The 21773-nt window shown below is 42.0% G+C and overlaps 1 protein-coding gene across 1 annotated transcript; it reads right to left on the reverse strand.

Annotated features, from left to right (window-relative positions):
• Positions 1-10624: 10624 nt before the first annotated feature.
• PCK1 (phosphoenolpyruvate carboxykinase 1) lies at positions 10625-18579 on the reverse strand. Its single transcript, XM_034787913.1, has 10 exons — positions 18188-18579; positions 17719-17968; positions 16688-16869; positions 15833-16036; positions 15321-15508; positions 14020-14182; positions 13625-13849; positions 13406-13537; positions 12294-12389; positions 10625-11690 (listed from the first exon to the last, which is right to left on the reverse strand). Exons 2-10 carry the CDS (start codon positions 17940-17942, stop codon positions 11236-11238), a joined length of 1869 nt encoding a protein of 622 aa, XP_034643804.1. The 5' UTR covers positions 17943-17968; positions 18188-18579; the 3' UTR covers positions 10625-11235.
• Between the last annotated feature and the right edge of the window lie 3194 nt (positions 18580-21773).

The following is a 21773-nucleotide window of genomic DNA, read 5'->3' on the forward strand; positions in this document are numbered from 1 at the left end:
TTTGCAATGGGGTAGGGGTAAGATATACCTCAGTGTGGCCTCTTTACTGTTTTAAACATTCTTTTCACTTATGCGTTGTTCCTGCTGTTAAGATTAAACAATACTTAGTCTTGAGATGACTGGTTTGGGTCAATGTATATACAGCTGGTCGCAAACTCCCAAGGGGAAAAATCACAGGTACCTGAACCCAGTCAGACCGTCTGGGATAAATATGGTTGATCCACATGTTTGTAGCCAGGGACCCAGTCTAGGAGTGGGAGAAACATGTGATTTCACTTCAGGAAGGTAAAAGTATGAGGCCTCATACCTGAGGGGGTACAGTCAGAGAGACTGGAGAAGGGATCAGAGGTGCAGCTACTCTATATTTGTATAACACCTTGTACAATTTTTGATCCTCATGGAGTTTGCACACCCGTGACTTGTAACAGTAGGTTTGGACAATTTTAATAACGTACTCAGGCACCATATTTACATGATTGCACCTATAGTACATTATTTAAAAAAAAAACCCATGCAGTTCCTAATACATTGCATGGTACTAGCTCACTGGTCTTGTCCTTTCAGACAAAGAAATGGAAGATGTTTTGTTTCTCTGGCTAGAAGTCCTAGAGATCAGCATGTTAGTGGAGTACTCAATGAACTATGGCACTGTAACATTCTGCCAAGTGTAGTTCTTATGAGTTATCTTTCCGTGGAACAATGTCCTGTCAGCTTCGAAGGGCAAAGTTTGTCAAACGGTTTATGGAGACAGCCCTACAACACACACACTGGGTTCCATTTCAATTAATGATCTAACCCCAGGTTACATTAGGTTCCTGATTAATAACGGAGTTAACGTATGTACCTGCTGGCAGATCCTATATTTGCTGTGCAAAGTAGGTACTTTACAACACAGAGAAAGAGTGGTTCCCCCTTAAAAATAAACCTTTACCACATTGCGGCATTGATTTTACTACAGCATTTCCTATCCTTAGAATTCATACAACCCATGACGTGTCATGAACACTATGGTACAGTAAACACTTGTTTTTTAAGGGCTACCACTGTGCCACTTAGATTTAAGACTCTTATTAAATTGTATGCTGCATGGCAGGAACTATATCTTTGTGTTTATACCATACCTTGCACAATGGTCCCAAGGTCCTGGCTGAGGTCTTTGAATGCTACTGCAATATATATACTTAATAACAGTGTACCTGTTTTGTTCAGGCAACCACACTTGCAAATTTTTATTGATAAAACAATAGTGACTATATACAGTAATTTAAATGATGAATTTACCTTGATTAGAGGAACTACATTCCTCTTGAATTAGAGCCCCACATAGGTTAGCAGACTGACGCGCTCTGAATGCTTACAACGGAACCAAAGGATTGAAAAGAGGATGAAAGCTCTTGCAAACTGAAAAGCCAGCCAGCCAGCTGTCCTGAATCTGGATGCTTGCAAAGAGTTAACTTGCAACGCAGGCTGCATGAGGGCCAACAGCAGCCAACCCTCTTTCCATTATTTCATCAAAGCAACAGGAATGGCTTTAATTTTCCATGACGTGCTTCTGAAATGTAAGCCTTCTTGTAATAAAGAAATGATTTGGTTTTGTAATGGATACGTAAGAAATCAATTTCCCATTTTCAAATTAGGTAAGATTAATAATAAAGCAAACAATAAGCGGAGCGAGGGGGAGAGAAGAGAAATCGGAGAAGGTCCCAGCAGCCCTGAGATGGGACTGATTGCATTTGGGTCTGTTACAATGCATTCATTAATTGCTTTACTGCAGTGAAGTTTCAGCTGTAGTATTTCTTCAAAGAAATATTCCTCATCTGATTGTAAGTGATTAATTTCTGCAGGCAGTTGTATGAATGCCCCCATAAATACCTTTCTGCTGGTCATTAATCTTAGGACACAGGTTGTTTTCATTCAATAATTTGTAGATCAAATAACATGCAGTCATCACCATCTCTAAGGACAGGTCCTTCTCTGACTGTCCTGCTCCTCCATCAGCATGGACAGTGCTTGCCAGACATTTCACTGAAATAGGGGGGTTTCAATGGGTGAGCTTGCACTAGAGGAAGGATCTTCTAACTTCTATGTCATAGGCTGTAAACACTGCAGATCAGGGGCTGCATTATCATATGTGTTTTTACAGTGTCTATGATTGTAATATGGATATTACAGTAGCATACCAAGGCCCTGATCCCAGTGAGGAACCTCCGGGTTCTACAGTAACATAAATATGAATAACTTAAATTTTCCTCTTTCTCAGTTATCTTCCATGCTTACTGCCTGTAGGCTCCCTCTTCTCACAGCTCTGGGGGCAAGCAGAGGGCAGAGAGTCGGGATTTCTGAGTTCGCTTCCCTGCTCTCTTGCTGAGTCACTTGGATGCATTTATTCACCTGTCTGTGCCTCAGAATAAATAAGGGGAATGCTTACCTACATCACAGCATTGTTGTGAGGCTTAATGGGCCTGATCCAAAGCCCATTGAAGTCAGTGGAAAGTCTCCCATTGATTTCCATGGGTTTTTGGATTAGGCCCATTGTTTGCAAAACACCTGAAGGACCTCTGGCGAGAGGTGCTATGACAGTGCAAATTATTCTTTTTGATTTTCTTTGGGGCAATTGCTCTCTCACCAGGATGATCAATACAACTGGATGTTTTTCTAAAAGTTATGCTCTTGTTCAAACAGAAATTAATTCCAGGAAGTCCTATGGCCTGTGTCATGCAGGAGGTCAGACTATATGAGAACGATGGTTCCTTGTGGACTTAGAATATATTCATCTACCTGCTCACAAGGGTTCGTTTTCTACGTCTTCCACTGGGCGGCCTGCATCCAAGTGTTTTTCAGTCATGCTCTGCCAACACTTTGTGTATCTTGCTGTTTCCTTTTGTTCACATTCTGCCTGTTCTTTCGAACCACTCCTTTTTATCAGTGTTAAGGCGATCTGACAGGCACAGGTGGGCAATTTTGACCTCTGCTGCTGAGCGTTGCTGAGCATTGCGCCTTACTATCATGGGAAATTCACCCCTGTGCAAAAGAAGCAGCATGAAGCCTATCCACCACTTAAGACATAACTCTGAGTTGGGACCCACATGGCACATGGGCCTTGTGCTGATGCTCTGCACAGAGCTGACTTTCAGGCCAGCTACTTGAAGATACAGAAATCTCTGAATATGGGTCCACTGAACCCTGGACTAGGCAGAAACATTTGATACAGGCACCCTTGCTAAGCTGCATTGGAAACATGTTGGCACCCATGTCATTTACAGAGGTACTACTCCTTCCCCTTCCTATACACACACATTCTCCTCCCCCCTCACAGAGGTCACTCAAGGGATATTATTGCAGTATCGTGGCATCACATTAGCTCCAAAGGGTATCCCTTTCTGAAAGTATTACCGAGCAGGGGGCATGCAGTCCTGTGGCAGTCTGCTAGCACCCCAAAGTTCCAGCAAGTCGCAGTTCTAGCCATGTCTGTTTCTCCAGCAAATTACAGAATTCAGATCTGGAATGGCCAGACACGTTCTCTCAGTGCCAGCAGCTGCCTTCTGGCTGAGCTCCACAGTTGTGCTAAGTGGCTTTGGAGCTGCCCCAGGGGTCTGTCATGGATTGGAGTTAGAGGCGCAGCCAGCTGGATAGGCTGCCTTTCCTTCCTGGATATAGTTGCTTTTTTAGCTTATCTCTGCTGTGCATATTTTGTAAGTTCCTGCTTGAAGTCTCTAACAGGATTTGTACGGTGGCTTCTTCTTCCTAACAGCAGTTATTATTTTGCCAGGAATTTATTTTCTGCAGAAATCTTCCTTGAACCTCTTCTGCAGTTAGCTGAAGGGGATGAGCAGACTATTTAAAAAAAAAAAAAAAAAAAAAAAGCAACAATGGTGCTTATGAAAATGGGTAGTAGAACTTCTGGAATTAGGCAAAGGTGCAGGCAGTTGTCTGTATCTTCCCTGCATAGCTCTCTCAATGCAGCTAGTCCTTGACCCAGCAATACCACTGCTAGTGGCAATGTGGGGCTTTCCTGAGCACAAATGGTCAATCATGGAGTGAATTAGGCCAAACTTTGTGGTGATTTTTAGGGATCAAGATGAGACCATCAAAATCTCTGTTCTGCTTCCACCCTCCAGCAGCAAGAGGCTAGTGCGTTTCTTCTTTGCGCCTCCCAGCCATTTCGTAAATGTTCATGTGTGTTTTTCAGCTGATGCTCTAGTTTAAGCCATATCTTCTTGTTCCCATTGGCTGCCTATGGAGGCCCAGGGAAATGTTGGTAGATTTCCAATTTGAAAGCCAGAAACAGAGACTGAACATACAAAAATTCCCCAAACAAACCTCATCACAGAACCTGGTTTCTTCTCTCTTATGCCCAAATCTTGGTCCCATTGATTTCAGTGGGAGTTTTGGCATTAACTTCAACGTGATCAGCCTTTGACCCTTAATGAACTCACTGTATAGTCTTGATATTTTTCCAGTGATTTCAGCTGGAAAGCAAATACAGCCACGTCTGGCTCAGTTCATCAGACCTGGAGGAGCTGTAGGGAAAGGCACGTGTTTTTCTGAACATTTACCATTAATTTTTGCTGGAACACAAGTAGGATTAAAATATACAGCTGAATGAGAAGACACAGTGAAATGTCCTATAAATCCCCAAAGAATTGCTCCAGAGTCAAAACATCCTTTGGCCTCTCCTGTGGTTTTTAAATTGCACAAGTGTTTATGTTAGCAAAGCTCCTCAAATGGATTAGAGTCTGAGGTTTACTCTGGGCCCACTGGTACTGTCACATTGTAGCAGGGCTCTGCACAGAGATGCCTGCCAGAAAGTACATACCCACCACAGAATATGGGCGGGAAAGAAGGTTTTGCATATATTCTCTCTCTCACCCAGCCCTCCTTCTTAGGCATGAAAATACATACAAATTATTCCTATTTTAGCCAGGAATTGTTTGCTTGAGGGTGGTACTGTTCTCAGTAGTTTTGAGAATATATACACAGACTAACCCAACTTTCACAGCATCCGTGGGCATCCGTGGTGGTTCTGTTTCCATGACAGGCTAGAGTTTGCCTCCTTGGCTCTCCTACAATTGCCAAAAGGTGGTGACATGGACTTCTGGACCAACTGGACAGTCTCTTGTTACATGTAATTTAAGGTTAGCTTAATCTCTGGGCTTGTTTAAATACTGCTGGGGTCTAACTGCTGTTGAGATCTACCCCCGGGAATCTGAAAGATATAAAACATGGTAGGAAGGTTCTCAGCTGTTTAGGAACACACAGCGAAATAAGGTGTTTGTTTCCTGTGGCTAAAATGGGGTTTGTCGTGCTCTCTGCCTTTACAGGCTTTTCTGCACTTACATAGGCTTGATTACCATGTGCTGTGTCTGAGTGAGCCTACATCAGGATTACAAGAGCTTCTTATGGTTTTACTGAGGAGATGGGGGTGAGGAGGGGGCTCAGGCTGTTACTCTAACTAGTTTTAAAGCCATTTTCAAAAATTAGCTGTGTAATTAAAGCAAGAATAAGATCTCTTATCTGTGTGGGCCTAGAAGGCGTTCTCCATAGAAATAGAGCCTGGTTTGCTAGGAAACAGCAGGTTTCAGATATTATCTGTGGGGAAGAGCTGTGGGGGCCCCCTCAATGCCCTTTGATCAGTCTCTCAGCCTGTGAAGTGTTGTTGTGATGCTTTCAAAGAAAAAAAAAACAGTTACTCCGAAGTGAGCAATAGCTCAGTAAAAAAACAGCAGCTTTATGCAAGGTTTGCTTCACTGGGTGAAAGGCCATCAGGGTGGAATCAAAACAACCCAGGGACTTTGATAAGTTCTCTAGGGAGAATGAAAACAGATAGACTTTCCACCCTTTGGTTTTGTTGTAACATGTTGGAAGGGGTGGCAGGACAGGACAGCTTATCCTGAATAGAGATCTCTTGTTTCACATGTTTACAAACCTTCGCCGGGACACCTAGGCAAGCCCTCGAGTTTTTTACTGTGGAACACAGCAATTGCCGATAGGGGACAATGCCGTCACCAGAGGGAGGTGTCAAAAAACCCACAGGGAGCATTTTGAGAATAAACTGTCCATAGAGAAAGTTTCCACCGGAAGAGTATCCACCTAAACAGTTTAATGGTGTGGCTGGGTGTGTGCCCACAGAGGTATTGAAAGAGTTCACTGAGAGAGCAGTTTAGTGTGCCTGGTTGCACCAGGAGGGTGAGCCAGTCCCAATTAAAGATGAGGCCCAGCTGGGTGAAGAGCTGGTAGTGAGCATAAAGGGAGGAAGCCCAGATGAGAAGGAGGCTGCAGGGAGATGGCGGGGAGAGAGAACACTCCGGTTGACAGGGAGGGGAGGAAAAGCTTAGAGGCAGATGTACAGTAAAGCCAGGGAAGGGCCATGGGAAGGGCCATGGGATGTGCCTGAAGGAAGGCCAGGGAGGCAGTGAGGAGTCTGGGAGAGCAGATCCTGCGTACCACGGGGTCCTGGACTGGAACCCAGAGGAGAGGGAGGGACTGGGTTCCCCTACTGGCCTCTGGAAAAGGTAGTATGGGTGAAAAAGCTCTGACTCAAGGGGGGGAAAGCTCTGGGTGACGTCACTCTGCACAAGAGCAGGAGGACAACCCTCCACAGCCTGGGCGAGGGAAAGAGTCTGCTGAGGAGTGCGCCTGGGTGAGGGTGAAGAGCCGTGTTTGTTTGGGTTTATTTTATTGAGTGTTTATTTACCTTGAAAGAGGGAGGACTACACATGACGGGGCCGGAGGGCCGAGTCACGAGAAGAGGCCGACCACCACAGTGCCAGAGTGCGTGACACCAGGGGGCATGAAAGGAGGAGAGCCTGCTACTCCACAGCCAGCCAAGAGAGGGTACACAAGTAGTGAGTGTACTTGTTGACAAAAGGCCATGCAAAGCAGAAAGGATCTTGGAACTTTAATCGGGTCTCACTTATGTGGTGCAAATCAGGAGTATCTCCAGTGGAGTCACGCTGGAATCAACAGCAAACAGGAGGGGAAAATGAGATCTGATGTGACAGATGTTAATCACATCACTTAATGTGCTCCCGGAAGGCGCTCCGGTACTGGGGTGATGAAGGCAGTAAAAGAACCTATGTACAATAGAATACAATTTACTGTTTCCTAAAGCTTCATGACACAAAGCCAGAGATCTTCTGCACTGATTTTTCACTATAAAAAGACACATAATTCTTGTTTGGGAAAGTAATTATCACGGGATGCTCAAATTGGGTCTGAATTTTGCACATTAATGCATGTGTATTTCTTTAAATAGTATTAATAGAGAGTGACTCTATTGCAGTAGTGTACCTTCCAAGTTTCATGGCTGAATATTAAGCCTATAATGACCGAACAATCCCGTGTAACACTAACAATGTTTCATGCTGCCCTGTTTTGCATTTGAACTGTCAGAGGCGTCTGGATGCATTTGAAATATTGTTGATCAAAGTTTGTCAACACTGAATTGGAAAATGTGCCCTTTTTTCTGGGGGTTAGTTCACTGCTAGGAAAGTAGTTCATGATCTACACTGATGATTACTCATTTGGAATTCAGAGTATTCCAGTTTGCCTTTTCTAAGCAGTGTTATAGCAGTTTCCCAGCCAGGTATGTCTCCAGTTATGGTAATTATCTTTCAGTTAGAGAGCTAATTGACTCTGCTGCAGCAAGTGTGGAATAAATAATGTTACTATGGTAGCCAAGGGTTTGGAACACAAGATGTCTCATTTCCCTGAATTTTCTTTCTTCCTAAGAAATTGGGCCTTTTGTGACTGAGACGTGAGAGGTTTGAAGCTGGATTTTGTTCCTTCCTAGAAGTAAGGAAAAGAATGTGAGTTTTGTAAGGAGGAGTGCAAGCTTTGCCTGATTCTCTTTACCCTTATTCATTAACAAAGTGCTTACTGATGAGTCCCTTTGAAATCGGATGTGTGCATTCGAGTTAATGTTGGGATTGTCACTGGATAAAGGGTTTGCAGGGTCAGGATTGAAGAATTTGACCTAGAAATGGGTCTGAAACAAACTGCCAGACTCAGAGGCCCCCAAACTTTAAGGAAGATGGGACCAAAATCTGGGTCTGAACTTTGTGGCTGAGGCCTATCCCTACGCATACTATTACTTCTCGAAGGAAGCATTTTGCCCAAGTATCTCAGGATATGTCCACATTGCAAGTGAAAGTGTGATTGTAGCATGGGTAGGCTACTCATGCTGGCTTTAATCTAGCTAGCATAGGTAACAATAGTAAAGTAGGCTTCAGCAAGGGCTAGCAACCAGAGTACAAGCCTTCTGGGGACCCTGCGTATGTACTCTGGTTGTTGCTACATCTACACGACTAGTGTTTCCTGTACTAGCTGGAATAAAGGCAGCAAGGGTATGCCTAGCCATGCTACATTCCCCTCTTTACTTGCAGTATAGACATATCGTCAAAAGTAGTTTCCAACCAATGCACCCATACGCCTTATTCTTGTTCATAGATTCATAGATTTCAAGGCTACAAGGGACAATTCTGATAATCTAATCTGACCTCCCGTATAATACACGGCATAGAAGTTCCCCGAAATGATTCCTGTTTGAACTTCAGCAGATCTTTCCAAAAAAACATTCAATCTTGATTTAAAAATTCCTAGTGATGGAGAATCCACCATGACCCTTGGTTAATTAACCAAGAATTCAATGGAGTGCAGAATTCGTTACTAATGAGACATCAGAATTAGAACTGGACACAAATTGTCATTTTTGTGCAAATATTAGTTTCCCACATCAGGTGCATTCACCCCCTCCCATGCCATTTTTCTCCCTTCCCAACTCTGCCCCACTCTGCTTTTTCTTTTGTCCAAAATACATTAAAAAAGTCTCCTTTTGTGTAAAAACATGCCCAAGAGTACATTGTTTGGATGGTTTTAATGAAAAGCCACCTTTACCCAAAAAAGGGGTGATTATTTTTGCATGGCATTTTGCAAACGGGTTAACTGAGGCCCAAGGAGGTTAAGTGACTTGTCCATGGTCGTACTGAATCTGTGGCAGAGTCCCGATACCAGGTACTATGCTCCTAACAAGAGATCATAGGCCCAGCTGGTATAAATCAGTGTAACTCCATTGACTTGGATGGAGTTATACTGTCTGATACCAACTTGGCCTCACATTTCCCCCTCCCCTCCCACACACACGATGGCCACTGCTATATCCCTGAGAGTTTAGCAAAATGCTTCACTTCTCTGAAGCCCATTTAACAGGCCAAGTTTTATAGTTAACTGCTAGTTTGTCTAGATTTATTGTCTTTTTTTTAAATCGGAGAAGCTTCCAGATTTCAATTTAAAAGTGTTTTGTTCTCATTCGTTTTGCATTTATGGAGCATGGTATTTGTTGGGTGGAGAGAAGTTGAGACCATAATCTGGCATGGTTGACTACGTTTCTAAATTTCAAACCATTGCTTTTTCTTTTTTTAAAAACATTTTCATCTGCTGATATTAAACATTTTGATCATTCAGAATGTAAATTGCATTACCCATAGATACTGATGGGTTTGGGTATATACATATACAAATCAGGTATTGAATGATTCAAATACAAAATTATTTTCTGGTTCATACCCTTAATGACATATTTTCCCATTTTCTGTAATTGCCTAAATGTTATATAGTTTACATACCCAAGCATTTAATAGCAACGTTCTATGCAGGGAGAGGGTATGGTGTAGAGGAGGAGAATCACAAACAATTAAAATACCGTTGTTACAATTGATTGGAATGTTTTTCTTTCAGTGCATCATGTTAAGTAGTGGCATCAGAAGCCGATTCCCTGGAGAATCGTGGGGTAGAGTTGAAGGGAGCAGGAGAGGAGGGAGGGAAATTCCTAGTGCTACATTCCAGCGGATCCGAACCTGATGTCCTTGCTCTAGCAGGACTCCCTGTAATGGGGTGGCCTGCTTCAGGTCATTCCTAAACACACAGCCAAGAGATAGTTAAAGGTTTTCCAGGCTGTGTGACCTCACCTAGCAAGCTCTGAAGGCCATCTGTTGACCAGCCCCTGGCTCTATTTGTTTTGCAAGGAAGCAGAGTCTATAAAGAGTTTAATTACACCATAGAAGTGGTTTTCTTTTTGCTAAACAAATATTTGCAGCCTATTCAGGGTGACCAAGCATTCAAAGGGAAAAAAGCGGGCGACTTGCCATGCGTGTGGACTGGAAGGCATGAAGGGAGCACTTTGGTGAGGAGGATAGCAGGGCTTCAGCAGCTGGGCGAAGCACCACTTCCTCCCTCTTCCCCATTCCTGAAGCCCTACAAGCCATTCCAACAAGTCTAGAAAACTCTTCACAAAGCATCCTGAATTCCATACCAGCGCCTTTGCTTCCCTTCCCCCTGGAGCTGGGGAATAGACATGCACCCTCTTACTCCAGTACATGAACCAACCTCTAATTCATGGGGATTAGGAAAAAACTTTCCCAGAAGCCACTTATTGTTTGGAATTCTTTGACTTTAAGTATATTTCAATAATGGGTGGGCAACTGACTTATTCGGTGATTAGTTTTCTCCCATGAACACAACCCCTCCTCACGGTGGGAATGATTGGAGGCCCAGGACATTTGCATGTCGTTTTCTGGACAGTGAGAATACAGGAAATGAGAGAATATTTGTAAAAAAAAGTTTATTTCACTGATTTAAAGAACTGGCTGTGCAAAACATCTGGAAATCACCGGAATATGAGACATAAAATAAAAATATTTTAAATATGCATTTGTAATACAAAATAATCTTTCACTCTGGTAAGTAATCTTTCCAAATATTTTTAAAGATAGAAAATATAGCTAGATAATACATATATACAGCTTACAGGGTTTTTTTCTTTATTGTAACTGACAGCACTAAGGTAAAAACAAATTCATCTGGGTCTTTAATGCTCATTATAACAGAAACAGACATTCTCTAAAACATTGGAGTCTGTGTTTTCAGAATTGCACATGCAAAAATGTATCCAAGTAATCTGTACATGTGATTGCGTGCAGAATTATACTAATTATGCATGCAAATGATCTTTCAGATGTCTTAAGGGTCATTTGCACATGTAAATCTAAACCCATGGGCCGCAAGTTACCTCTGGGATGTCCAGGAGTTCCAGCTGACTAGCAACCTTGATTTTCCTTTTTAGAATGAAAATTGTTATATTTTTCAGCATTGCCCCCTACCTATCAATGTATTAGTGTGCTTCCAGTAAAGTGTGCTTGTCATCTTCATTATGTGTGGATTCAGAACTGTTTTGATCAGTTACAGCTGTTTTATCCTTTGCTCCAGTGCAAGAACTTCTCTTTCTATTTCATAAGGGAGGTCAGCATTAACTTGCTCTTCAAAATATTTCTTGATTTCCATTACCTCTTTTTCCCAGAACTCTTTGGAGACATCAAACAGTTCTGTCATGTCAATGCCTTCTAGGCCCTTCAGGTTCAAGGCTGCGTCAGCAGGGATGTAGCCTATAGCAGTTCGCTTGGCATCAGCCTCTCCACGGATTCTGTTGAACATCCATTCCAGCACACGGGAGTTCTCCCCATAACCAGGCCACAGGAATTTTCCTTGCTTGTCTTTTCGGAACCAGTTCACATGGAAGATCTTGGGCAGTTTTGCAGCTGGGCGATGTGCCATGCTAAGCCAGTGGGCAAGGTATTTGCCAAAGTTGTAGCCAAAGAAAGGCCGCATGGCAAAGGGGTCGTGCATAATTATTTTTCCTGTTAAAAGAATGTACATAGAAAGTAAGATAATGCTTAGCCTCATACAACATTTTAACCTGTCAGCAAGAAGAGCTTTAAGAATCTGGTTAAGCATTATCCCCAATCTACAAATGGGGAAACTGAGGCAAAAATTGATTCAGAGCCTGAATTTCAGAGGCGCTAAGCATGGTCAACTCCAGTTTAAGTAAATGGAGGGTGCGGATGGTCAGAACTCTGAAAATTCATCCCTGGGCATCCCAAAACTAGCTTGCATTGCCCATTCAACATGTGCTCTGTAGCAAAACAGAAGACTTCAGTGACTTGTCCAAGATCACACAATGGCTCAGTATCAAGTCTTTCAACTCAGACTCCGGCATCCTGTTGGCCACACTGTGTCCTTGCTCCATATTACCCACATGGAGTTGTTTTACTGGGTGTTGAATTTTAGGTTAGAATTTTTTTTAGCTCCAAGCAGAATATTTTGTATTTTGAAAACTGCACAAGTCACAAAATTAACTCCCAAGAAGCAGACTTTACTGTATGGTAATGTACGGTGATCACTGCTGGGTATCCAGAAAGGACTACTTTTAATATGGAAAGGCAAATGAGATTTTGAGTTACCTTTGTGCTCAGCAGCTGCAGTTGCTTCAGATCTCATAGCTGCTCCTATAAATACGCCATGCTGCCAGCTAAAGGCCTCATAGACTAGAGGCACACCTGTAGAGAGCAAAATAGCTTCACTAATTAAAGGTCCAAACATCTTTGCTATAACAGCTTTAGCTACCTGAAGTACAGCAGTATGCATGTTACCATAGAATTCAGTCCCTCTTTTTCCTGTTATATAATTCAGTTCATTTTTTCCCCTCTCTCTTATTGGAAAATAATTTAGGTCAGAATTCTCTCTTTCTCTCTGGCCCAATGAATCTTAAAGTAGTTGAAGCTGTTCCACTCTGTATAAATACTTTGAGTCTGTGAGCAAGAGAGAGAGAGAAAGAGAGACTGATACTGTAGTCTGGTGGTTACGGCACCCACCTAAAAGGTGGGAGATCTAGGGTCCAGTCCCCCTACTCCAATCACTTTTTAATTAACTATCCAAACTGAACAACTTCAATTGGAGAGCTTGAGGAAGCGCCACCTTAGAATATTCCATAGCTCAGTGCTTGGAGTGCTCCCTTCAGAGGTGGGAGACCCCGACACAAATCATTTCTCCCAATCAAGCAGAGGAGGGAATCAAACCTAGGTGTCCTACATCCCAGGTGAGTGCTCTAGCCATAGGGCTAAAAGCCATCATGTGGGCATCTCTTGCTCTTGTGGCCAGATTTTGAATGGAACTTGGTCCAGTAGGCAGCCTCAGTTCCCCATCTATAAGATGGGGATAATACTTCATTTCTCCCACCCTTTCTCAGTCTGGACTATCTAAATTGTAAGCCCAGGCTCTGAGGCATGGACTGTATCTTGCTATGTATCTGTCCCATGCCTAGCACAATGGGGCCCTGATCTTTGTTGGGGCCCCTAGGTGTTAACATAATACAGATAACTATAAAGTGTTGGGCCCCCCAAAATCATAGGCCGCTTCTTAAAATGTGGTTTACTAATCTAGTTATTTTGCTGCTCTCGCTGCTCAGAGACACCACAGTAGCAAAAACCATATTTAAACCCAACTGTTGCCAGCACAGTTTTAGGCATACAGTGGCTAGGGCTTTGGTCTTGATACACATTATTGCAGCTCTTACCAGCAGGTCTACGGCCTCCAAATATTATACCCTCAATCGGCACTCCTTCTGGAGATTCCCAGGCAGGGTCAATGATTGGACACTGGCTGGCAGGGGTGCAGAATCGAGAATTGGGATGGGCACAAGTCTCCCCTGTACAGACCAAAATATTTCATGATTGCAGAGTTAATGTGAAATGTGATGAGAAATTTTAAAAGTCCTCCAAACATGCAGAGTTACCATTCCCTGGAGTCCACTTCTTGTTCTTCCATGAAGTCAGTGTCACTCCTGGTGCAAGTGGTTCATCAATGCCTTCCCAGTATATGCCTCCATCGCTGGTTTCTGCTACATTGGTGAAGATAGTATTCTTGTGTATGGTCTTTATGGCATTGGGGTTTGTTTTTACTGATGTCCCAGGAGCAACTCCAAAAAATCCATTTTCTGGATTGATTGCCCTTAAATTACCTGGAATTTAAGAGATACCAAACGATACAAAACCCAACTTACAATTTTTGCTCTCGGCAGACTAGGGTCCAGATCCTGCTGCCATCAAAGTCAGAGGGAAGTGGCCACGGACTTTAATGAGAGCAGGACTGGTCCCTAGAGCAATTCAGCCTTAAAGTAAGAAGAGTTACCTTGCTCATCGAATTTCATCCAGGCAATATCATCCCCAACACACTCAATTTTCCATCCTGGCAGAGTTGGGTTCATCATAGCCAAGTTAGTTTTTCCACATGCGCTGGGGAATGCCGCGGTAAAGTACTTCTTCTCACCCTCTGGGTTTGTGATACCCAGGATCTATTGAAAAATAAATGTCTCTGTTTAATATGCTTATTTTTCCTGCACTTGTGTTATTACCAGTAAATGGCAATAATAAAACATGCTGGATTTGCTGCAGATAGAATTTTCTTTGACAAAGTGTCCCCTCATGGAATACATGTGAGCAGGTCGCAGGTTTTTCAAATTTATTCACACATTTACTCAAACTTTATTATTATTGTGTTACATAGTGCACCCAATGAGCTTAGAGATGAAAGGGAAAAGGGAGATGGGGCAGTAGTTGGAGTGGCAAGTGGGGTGGCAAGTAGGAATGACTAGCGCATACTTTTATTGTGAAGTGAAAGAGCCAGAGGAGAGTGAGAGGCTAAGGAGAGGAGAAGGGGAGGGAGGGAGAGTGAGTGTGAGGGAGATCAATTTACTTTACTTTATAGATTAAAAATATTCAGACTTTGAATATTTTTGTGTTGCTGAGCTGTGATGGATAATCAGGTAAGCCACATGGTATTTTTCAGTTCCCTGAGTGGGTCAACCTGGCATAAATACTTGTATGAATGAATGTAAAATGTCTTTGCCGTGAATACTCAAGTGCGTACCTAGCAAATTCACTTTGCAGGACCATTTTAGTGAAACTTGATTGCTCAAATGAGAGTGGAAAGTGAACACAGGAAGGGCATGAACGTAGGCAAATGCAATTCATTTGAAAAAGCAAGTGAATATTTTCAGGAGTTTTTTTCAGGTCTTTAATATTAAAAGCAGACAATTTTACAAACTATGGACCCTATCCTGCAAGCTGTTGTATGCATGTAGACCCGTATTCCCATGTGTATCCTTATTGAAGTGAATGGGATCTGCACAGGCACTGAGGTCTGCCTGTAGGGAACATAATTCAGGATCAGAGCCTAGACAAGCAGATGGAAATCTTGCTTAGATCCCTATTTTTATATTTTCTTCTATAAAATGCTTATTGATCAACAACACAAGTACTTCCCTGTTTCTACATAAGCTGGTTGTATGATATGTATATCTCACATCACAGTAATATTCATGCCAGACAGTAATTCCACTAATACTGTATCAAGTCATGGCATAGTCACGCTGAGCTGTTTTGAGGTTTAATTGCTTTAAAAAATGCACTTATGATTTTAACAGCTCTTACCAGCATGTGCTCAGCAAGCCAGCCCTCTTCCTTGGCAATTCTGCTGGCAATCCTGAGGGCAAAGCACTTTTTCCCCAGCAAGGAGTTTCCTCCATAACCACTGCCAAATGAGATGATTTCTCTGCGATCAGGAATCTGAGCAATCAGAGTCAAATCTGGGTTGCAGGGCCAATTGTTTACTAGTGGTTCTGCAAAACACAATGCACTACTCGTGAATATAGGAATTGCCAGATTGGGTCAGACCCAAGGTTCATCTAGTCAGCGTTCTGTGTCTGACACTAGCCAGTACCAGGTGCTTCAGAAACCCTGTAGTGGGCATCTGTGCAATAATCTGCCCCCTAGAAAGGCCTTAAATCCTAATTCCTTCACCTGGGACTTGACCTGCTTTTCTTGCACAATCCAAAACCTCCTGTTGATTTCACTGGCAGTTTTCAGTGTGCCAAGGATACAAGGTAGGTGCAACACATATGTCTGAGAATTAGCCAGAGTTAATGGTTAATACGATTACTTACTTTTTAGTGGGAAAGGGCACCCAACCGAATGAAGGCATTTTACAAACTCTCCATTCCCTAGAGCTTCCAAGACGTCTGTTCCCATCCGGGTCATGATTCTCATACTGGCCACCACGTACGGTGAATCTGTCAGCTCAATACCAATCTTGCATAAAGGAGACCCAATGGGCCCCATACTAAAGGGGATGACATACATTGTACGTCCTGTAAAGTAGGAGCAGAGCCACGTGAGTGAGATGTGACCAAGAAGACAACAGTGTATTGTTAGAATAATCATTAAAAAGTGCATTGTCCCTTTACATTTTCTCATTTCCTTAAAAGCTCTCCACCTTTTGCGAGGTGGTTCCAGAGGATATTTATAGATTTGAAATGTTCCTTTTTGTCAGGTTATGTAATAAAAGGTTTTGTTTTTAACTACTAGTAGTTTTCTGTGTTTTTTAAATGATAAAAGCTGCTGTGCTGTGTGTAGGTAGAATTGTCTAGCAGTCTCAGAAGGAGCAAGGGGCCAAATTCTCTACTAGTGTAAACTGGGGGAATTCTATTGAAGAGAATTTGACCCAAGGAGTCAGGATTCCTGGGTTCTTTCCTCAATTTTCCATCTACTGCTGACTCTCTGTTGATTTCAGGAAAGTCACCCAAGCTTTAGTTGCCCTTCTTTAAAATGGGTAGTAGAATGACCGCATATATGTATGCAGAGCTCTGAGACTGAACGGCCTGAGGAAATGGATTAGGTGCCTAACCTTATGTGCCAAAGTTTGTAAATCTTAGCCAAATGTGTTTGTATTTTTAGATTATTATTTATTATTACTGGTGTTTGTATTATTATGAAAGTGTCATGTGAAATTTTCTTTTTACCTTTCATGCACCCCGGGAATCTGACATTGAAGGCTTTCTCAAAATCTTCTTCTGACATCCAGTGACCCAGCTGGCTAGTTCCAGTTTTAGGGATTGGAATGGTATCTCTCTGCTCCTGAGTGATAATGACTGTTTTGCTTTCAATTCTTGCCACATCCCTTGGATCAGTGAGAGCCAACCAACTATTTAAAAAAAAAATCAGGAAATTGTGTTTTGGTCGTTAAAAAGTGGTAAGTAGAGTACATTTAATCCTTCCCTAGAGGGAAGGCACAATAGGGTAAAATGCATTATAGTGGGTAAGGTGACAGAGCCCATAACGTCCAAATATCTTTCCAGACAGCCACAGCTTATTCAGATAAAGGATCGGTGGAATGTATTCTCCCATACAAAATAGCTACGAATATTGCAGAATGAACTGACGGTGTCATGGCTTTAGAAGTTTAGCTGTAGTATAGTTACATGTTAATCTCCCTTGACCTCAACTTCACCAACAGTCAAATGGGATTAATAACTCATCAGGAGTTATAAGACTTGACTCTATTCTTATTTACACCAGTATAAATTGAGAGTTTTGCCAGTTTTACACAGAAATCAATAGAGCGACTCCTGGCTAAAGCAGGGACCCTGTAAACACTTTGCATACAGGTGTAAGTGTTTGCAGGATCAGGACCTAAGCGAGATCAGAATCTAACCTATTGTGTTGGCAAAGCATTTTGAAGACTTAAGGTCCTACACAAGTCACACGATATGGTTTCTGTTCCTGAATTGGATGATTTATGTAATAGAAAAATGAATTGTAAACTGTGAATATTCCAATTGAATAATACCGTTTAAATCAGCATTGGGTGAATATTCAAGGATAAAGTGCGCTTTTCCTGAGTACTCAAATGCTCAGGGAAAGTAAACACTAAAGGGTTTTGAACACAGTTGAAATGAAATGCCCTTTTAAATATAAACGTTCATGGGAAATTATATACCACAATTCTCTCAGATCTAACCCTGACTTTCTTTTACATTTGTCTGTTACTTACCAGTTCTCATACTTCGTCAGCTTCTTGATCATGCCTTGTTCTACCATGATATCCAGAATGTTTTTGTTCTCTTCTTCTGAGCCATCACAGATATGAATTCTAGCAGGTTGGCATAGCTTGGCATTGCTTTCAATGAAGTATCTCACTTCCTGAGACAGGCTCTTCAAATCCCCCTGGATGAGTCGTGGGGTTATGTTCAGTCGAGTCTTCAGCTGGGGAGTCATTCTTTGTAGGCTGCAGTGGATATTGTCTGCAATCAAAGATCAAACATTTGGCCTGTTAGCACATTACCCAACAATTCCTAATGGAAGGAATATGCTTTTCTAAAAACACATTCAGTAATAAAAAGAATGTGTAATAGACTTAATTGTGTGCTTATGGTAATAAATCTAAATCAAACCTGTGCATAAATATGGAATTTAAAGCTCTAGAAGAATGCATAAAATTTATATATAGAAACTCCACTTACTGTCCTGTAAAAGCGTTCAGAGAGGATTTCACTGCTTCTTCTACCTGTTCGGATTTTGCCTACTTTGGTCTATTCTTGTGATCATTTACTTCCAAGGAGGAATCCTCCTCTCTTAAATACTCCTCTCATGCTGGAGTCCTTCCCACCAGCTGAGGTGAAGCAGGCTTGTCCCCTATGTCATCACAGGATGGCTCTAGGAACAGTGCCGTGGACAGTTATCGTCATGAACAATTGACAAGAAGCCGCGAAGAGGTAATTATTTAACAGGCTTGATTAATGAATGCTCAAAGCCGAGATTCTCAGCCCTTGGATTTGCTGTTTTAAGCAATTACAAAACTTGTTGGTTTGGTCAATCTTTGAACTAGTTCTGCTCTGATGCAAAAAGTGTTGTAACTCCTCAATGTGTGGGAAAGGTTGTGCGCAATGAGGGGCTGGAACTAGAACACCAAGGGTAGTAAAGCATAATAGACAGCCTGGCACATCTCGTATGTGTGTGCCGGCTAGTTGGCTGTGAACTGGTGCCTCATTCAAAGTGTGTTTACTCACCTTGGAAACACTGCCTGATGTGGGGATAAAGTGCAGCTTTGAGCAGCAATAGCAGGGGAATAAAAGAGCGCATTTCACATTCTAGTCACATATCAATGTACCTGGAGGTTTTAAGTTTGTGCATGAAGTTCTGAAAAGCTATGCCCAAATCATTCTTGCTGATGAATTTCCTATAGTGTTAGATATAAGCAAAACCTCTTTCTCTCTAAGCCGGGGCTTTTCATGTGTACAGAACAGGTAGTCTCAAAATTCTGTAACTTCCCAGTAGAGTGAGCAGTGACAGATCAGCAACTGTCTGAGCAGCTAAAAAAAGTCTGTTATTGTTGATTTAACAGAGCTACTATGGAAAATGGAAACCTGTATCTAAATTGCTACCCAAGAAAAATCACAAAACGTCCTTGTGTTTAGCAAGGAAGAGTTAATAGCAGTTCTCTAAGTTAATAAAAGAATAAAATAAAATTCTGCTTTCCATATGTAACTTCCTGTAAGGCAACAGCAGCTGTTTTGTCATTAATTGATATAATTTGATTGATGAAATGATTGACCCCATGGTAACCCTGTGAAAGTATTTCATTCCTGCACGGTTCCTAGAGATAGGACCAGATTTGCAGAGTTCAGCCATTCAGTTGCACATATCTTTATAACTGATGCAATCCTGCCCACAAATCAGACAACTGAGGACAACTGTATGGCCTAAACTCTTTGGATGTCTGGCCCATAACTCCCTATGCATTTTGCTATGTTTAGGTCTTTAGATTTCCACCTCTTACAGGGGTTCTCGCAACAAATTTTTTGGTGGCCTCAGAGTACAGCCACCAACTCTTGCTGGTGGCCGTTATGACAATTTTTCCTAAAATACTTAATTAACTTGAGGAAAAACATATAAATATGAAACATACACATCCAAATCATAGTAATTTATTTATGTAAGGGTTTTTTTGCAGACTGGATAATAAAAATAATGTACAGTTGTCTATTCTTGACTAGACCTAAACAGAATAGAAACATAGATAAGATTCATAGCATGTCTTTGTCTTGTTGTTGTTTCTTTTGCTTTTTTGGTTGCATTTTTGTGTTAGACTTGCTAGCTATGAAAAATGATATTTGTATGTTTGTTAATATCACTTTTCACAGCAGACTTCTTAGCTAGCTGGGAGGCAGTGAAAAGTGATATCAACAAACATACAAATATCACTTTTCACAGCAGACTTACTCAGCCTTACTTAGATGAGGAGGTAGGGAGGGAGGCAGTGGGGGCCAGGGGCGATGGGGTGGATGGGTCTGGGGATGGAGCCTGCCAGGTCCTGCAGCTGCTCCTGGGAAGGTGGGAAACTCACACCAGCTGTCTGCTCCTCCGGCGTTGTGGCTCCAAAGGGGGGCAGAGCCAAACCCTTTTCCCCCACCCCTCCAATCACTGCCCAGAAGGCTGTGGCTGCAAGAAAAGCCGTATTTGAGAAACACTCTCTTAGAAAATGCTTTTCACAAAGAGAAGCTTGAGACTTGTATGCATGTGCCCTCCCACTCTGGTATGTACAAATACTGCAGTGTTTCAGGCAAATTGTGCATTTGCATATGCAAAGAAAAGTCACAAAATAAAGCCACCATGTCAACCAGATCAGATATTAGCAGTCATAAGATCATAAGAATGGCCATATTGGATCAGAGCAAAGGTCCATCTAACCCAGTATCCTAGCTTCTGACAGTGGCCAATGCCAGATGCTTCAGATGGAATGAACAGAACAGGGCAGTTATTGAGTGATCCATCCTCTGTTGTTCAGTCTGATCTTCTGGCAATCAGAGGTTTAGGGGCACCGGGAGTATGGGATTGCATCCTTTACCATCTTGGCTAATAGCCATTGATGGACCTATCCTCCATTAACTTATCTAATTCTTTTTTGAACCCAGTTATACTTTTGGCCTTCACAACATCCCCTGGCAATGAGTTCCACAGGTTGACTGCATTCTGTGAAGAAGTAGTTCCTTACATTTGTTTTAAATCTGCTGCCTATTAATTTATTTGGGTGATTCCTGGTTCATGTGTTATGTGAAGGAGCAAATAACACTTCCCCACTCACTTCCTTCACACAATTCATGCTTTTATAGACCTTTGTCACATCCCTCCTTAGATGTCTCTTTTCTAAGCTGAACAGTACCAGTCTTTTTAATCTCTCCTCGTACGGAAGCTGTTCCATACCCCTAATAATTTTTGTTGCCCTTTGCTGTACCTTTTCCAAATCTAATACTTTTTTTGAGATGGGATGACCAGAACTGCACGCAGTATTCAAGTGTATGTGTACTATGGATTTATATAATGGCATTATAATATTGATTATGATAGCTTCTTTGACTGCTGCTGTACACTGAGCAGATGTTTTCAGAGATCTATCCAGGATAACTCCAAGATCTCTTTCTTCAGTGGTAACAGTCAATTTAGACTCCCATCATTTTCTGTGTATAGTTGGGATTATATTTTCCAATGTGCATCACTTTGCACTTGCCAACATTGAATTTCATCTGCCATTTTGTTGCCCAGTCACCCTGTTTAATGAGTTCTCTTTGTAATGCTTCACAGTCAGCTTTGGACTTAACTATCTTCAGTATTAGTGTATCATTTGCAAATTTTACCACCTTACTTTTCAACCTTTTCACCCCCAGTCCCAGCAGAGATGCTGAGCACTGAATGAAATGGTTTTTCCATCTCATACCTATATATATATATATAATATAAAGTTTCTAGGACAGCAAATCCTGGATCTGACTTTAGTCAGGCTATTGAGTATTATGAAGTAATAACATTGGTGTCAGTGGCCTAGCTAATGAGCTACAAGCTTGTAGGGGAATTCAGAAGCTGTCAAAAGTTCAAGTTTATGCCATTCAGTAATATTTTTCCAAGTAGACTTCCATTAGTTAGACTTCATTGTTACAGACAATTCATCTCTTGGTACTGGAATGTAAACCCTGAATATTAATACTGTGCAATGCCAAGCCTATCTGTATTGTAGATAAAAATTCCAACCTGACCCACAACCTCCACCTTTAA

The sequence above is a fragment of the Trachemys scripta genome, chromosome 12, assembly GCF_013100865.1.
Source record: "Trachemys scripta elegans isolate TJP31775 chromosome 12, CAS_Tse_1.0, whole genome shotgun sequence".
NCBI lineage: Eukaryota > Metazoa > Chordata > Testudines > Emydidae > Trachemys > Trachemys scripta.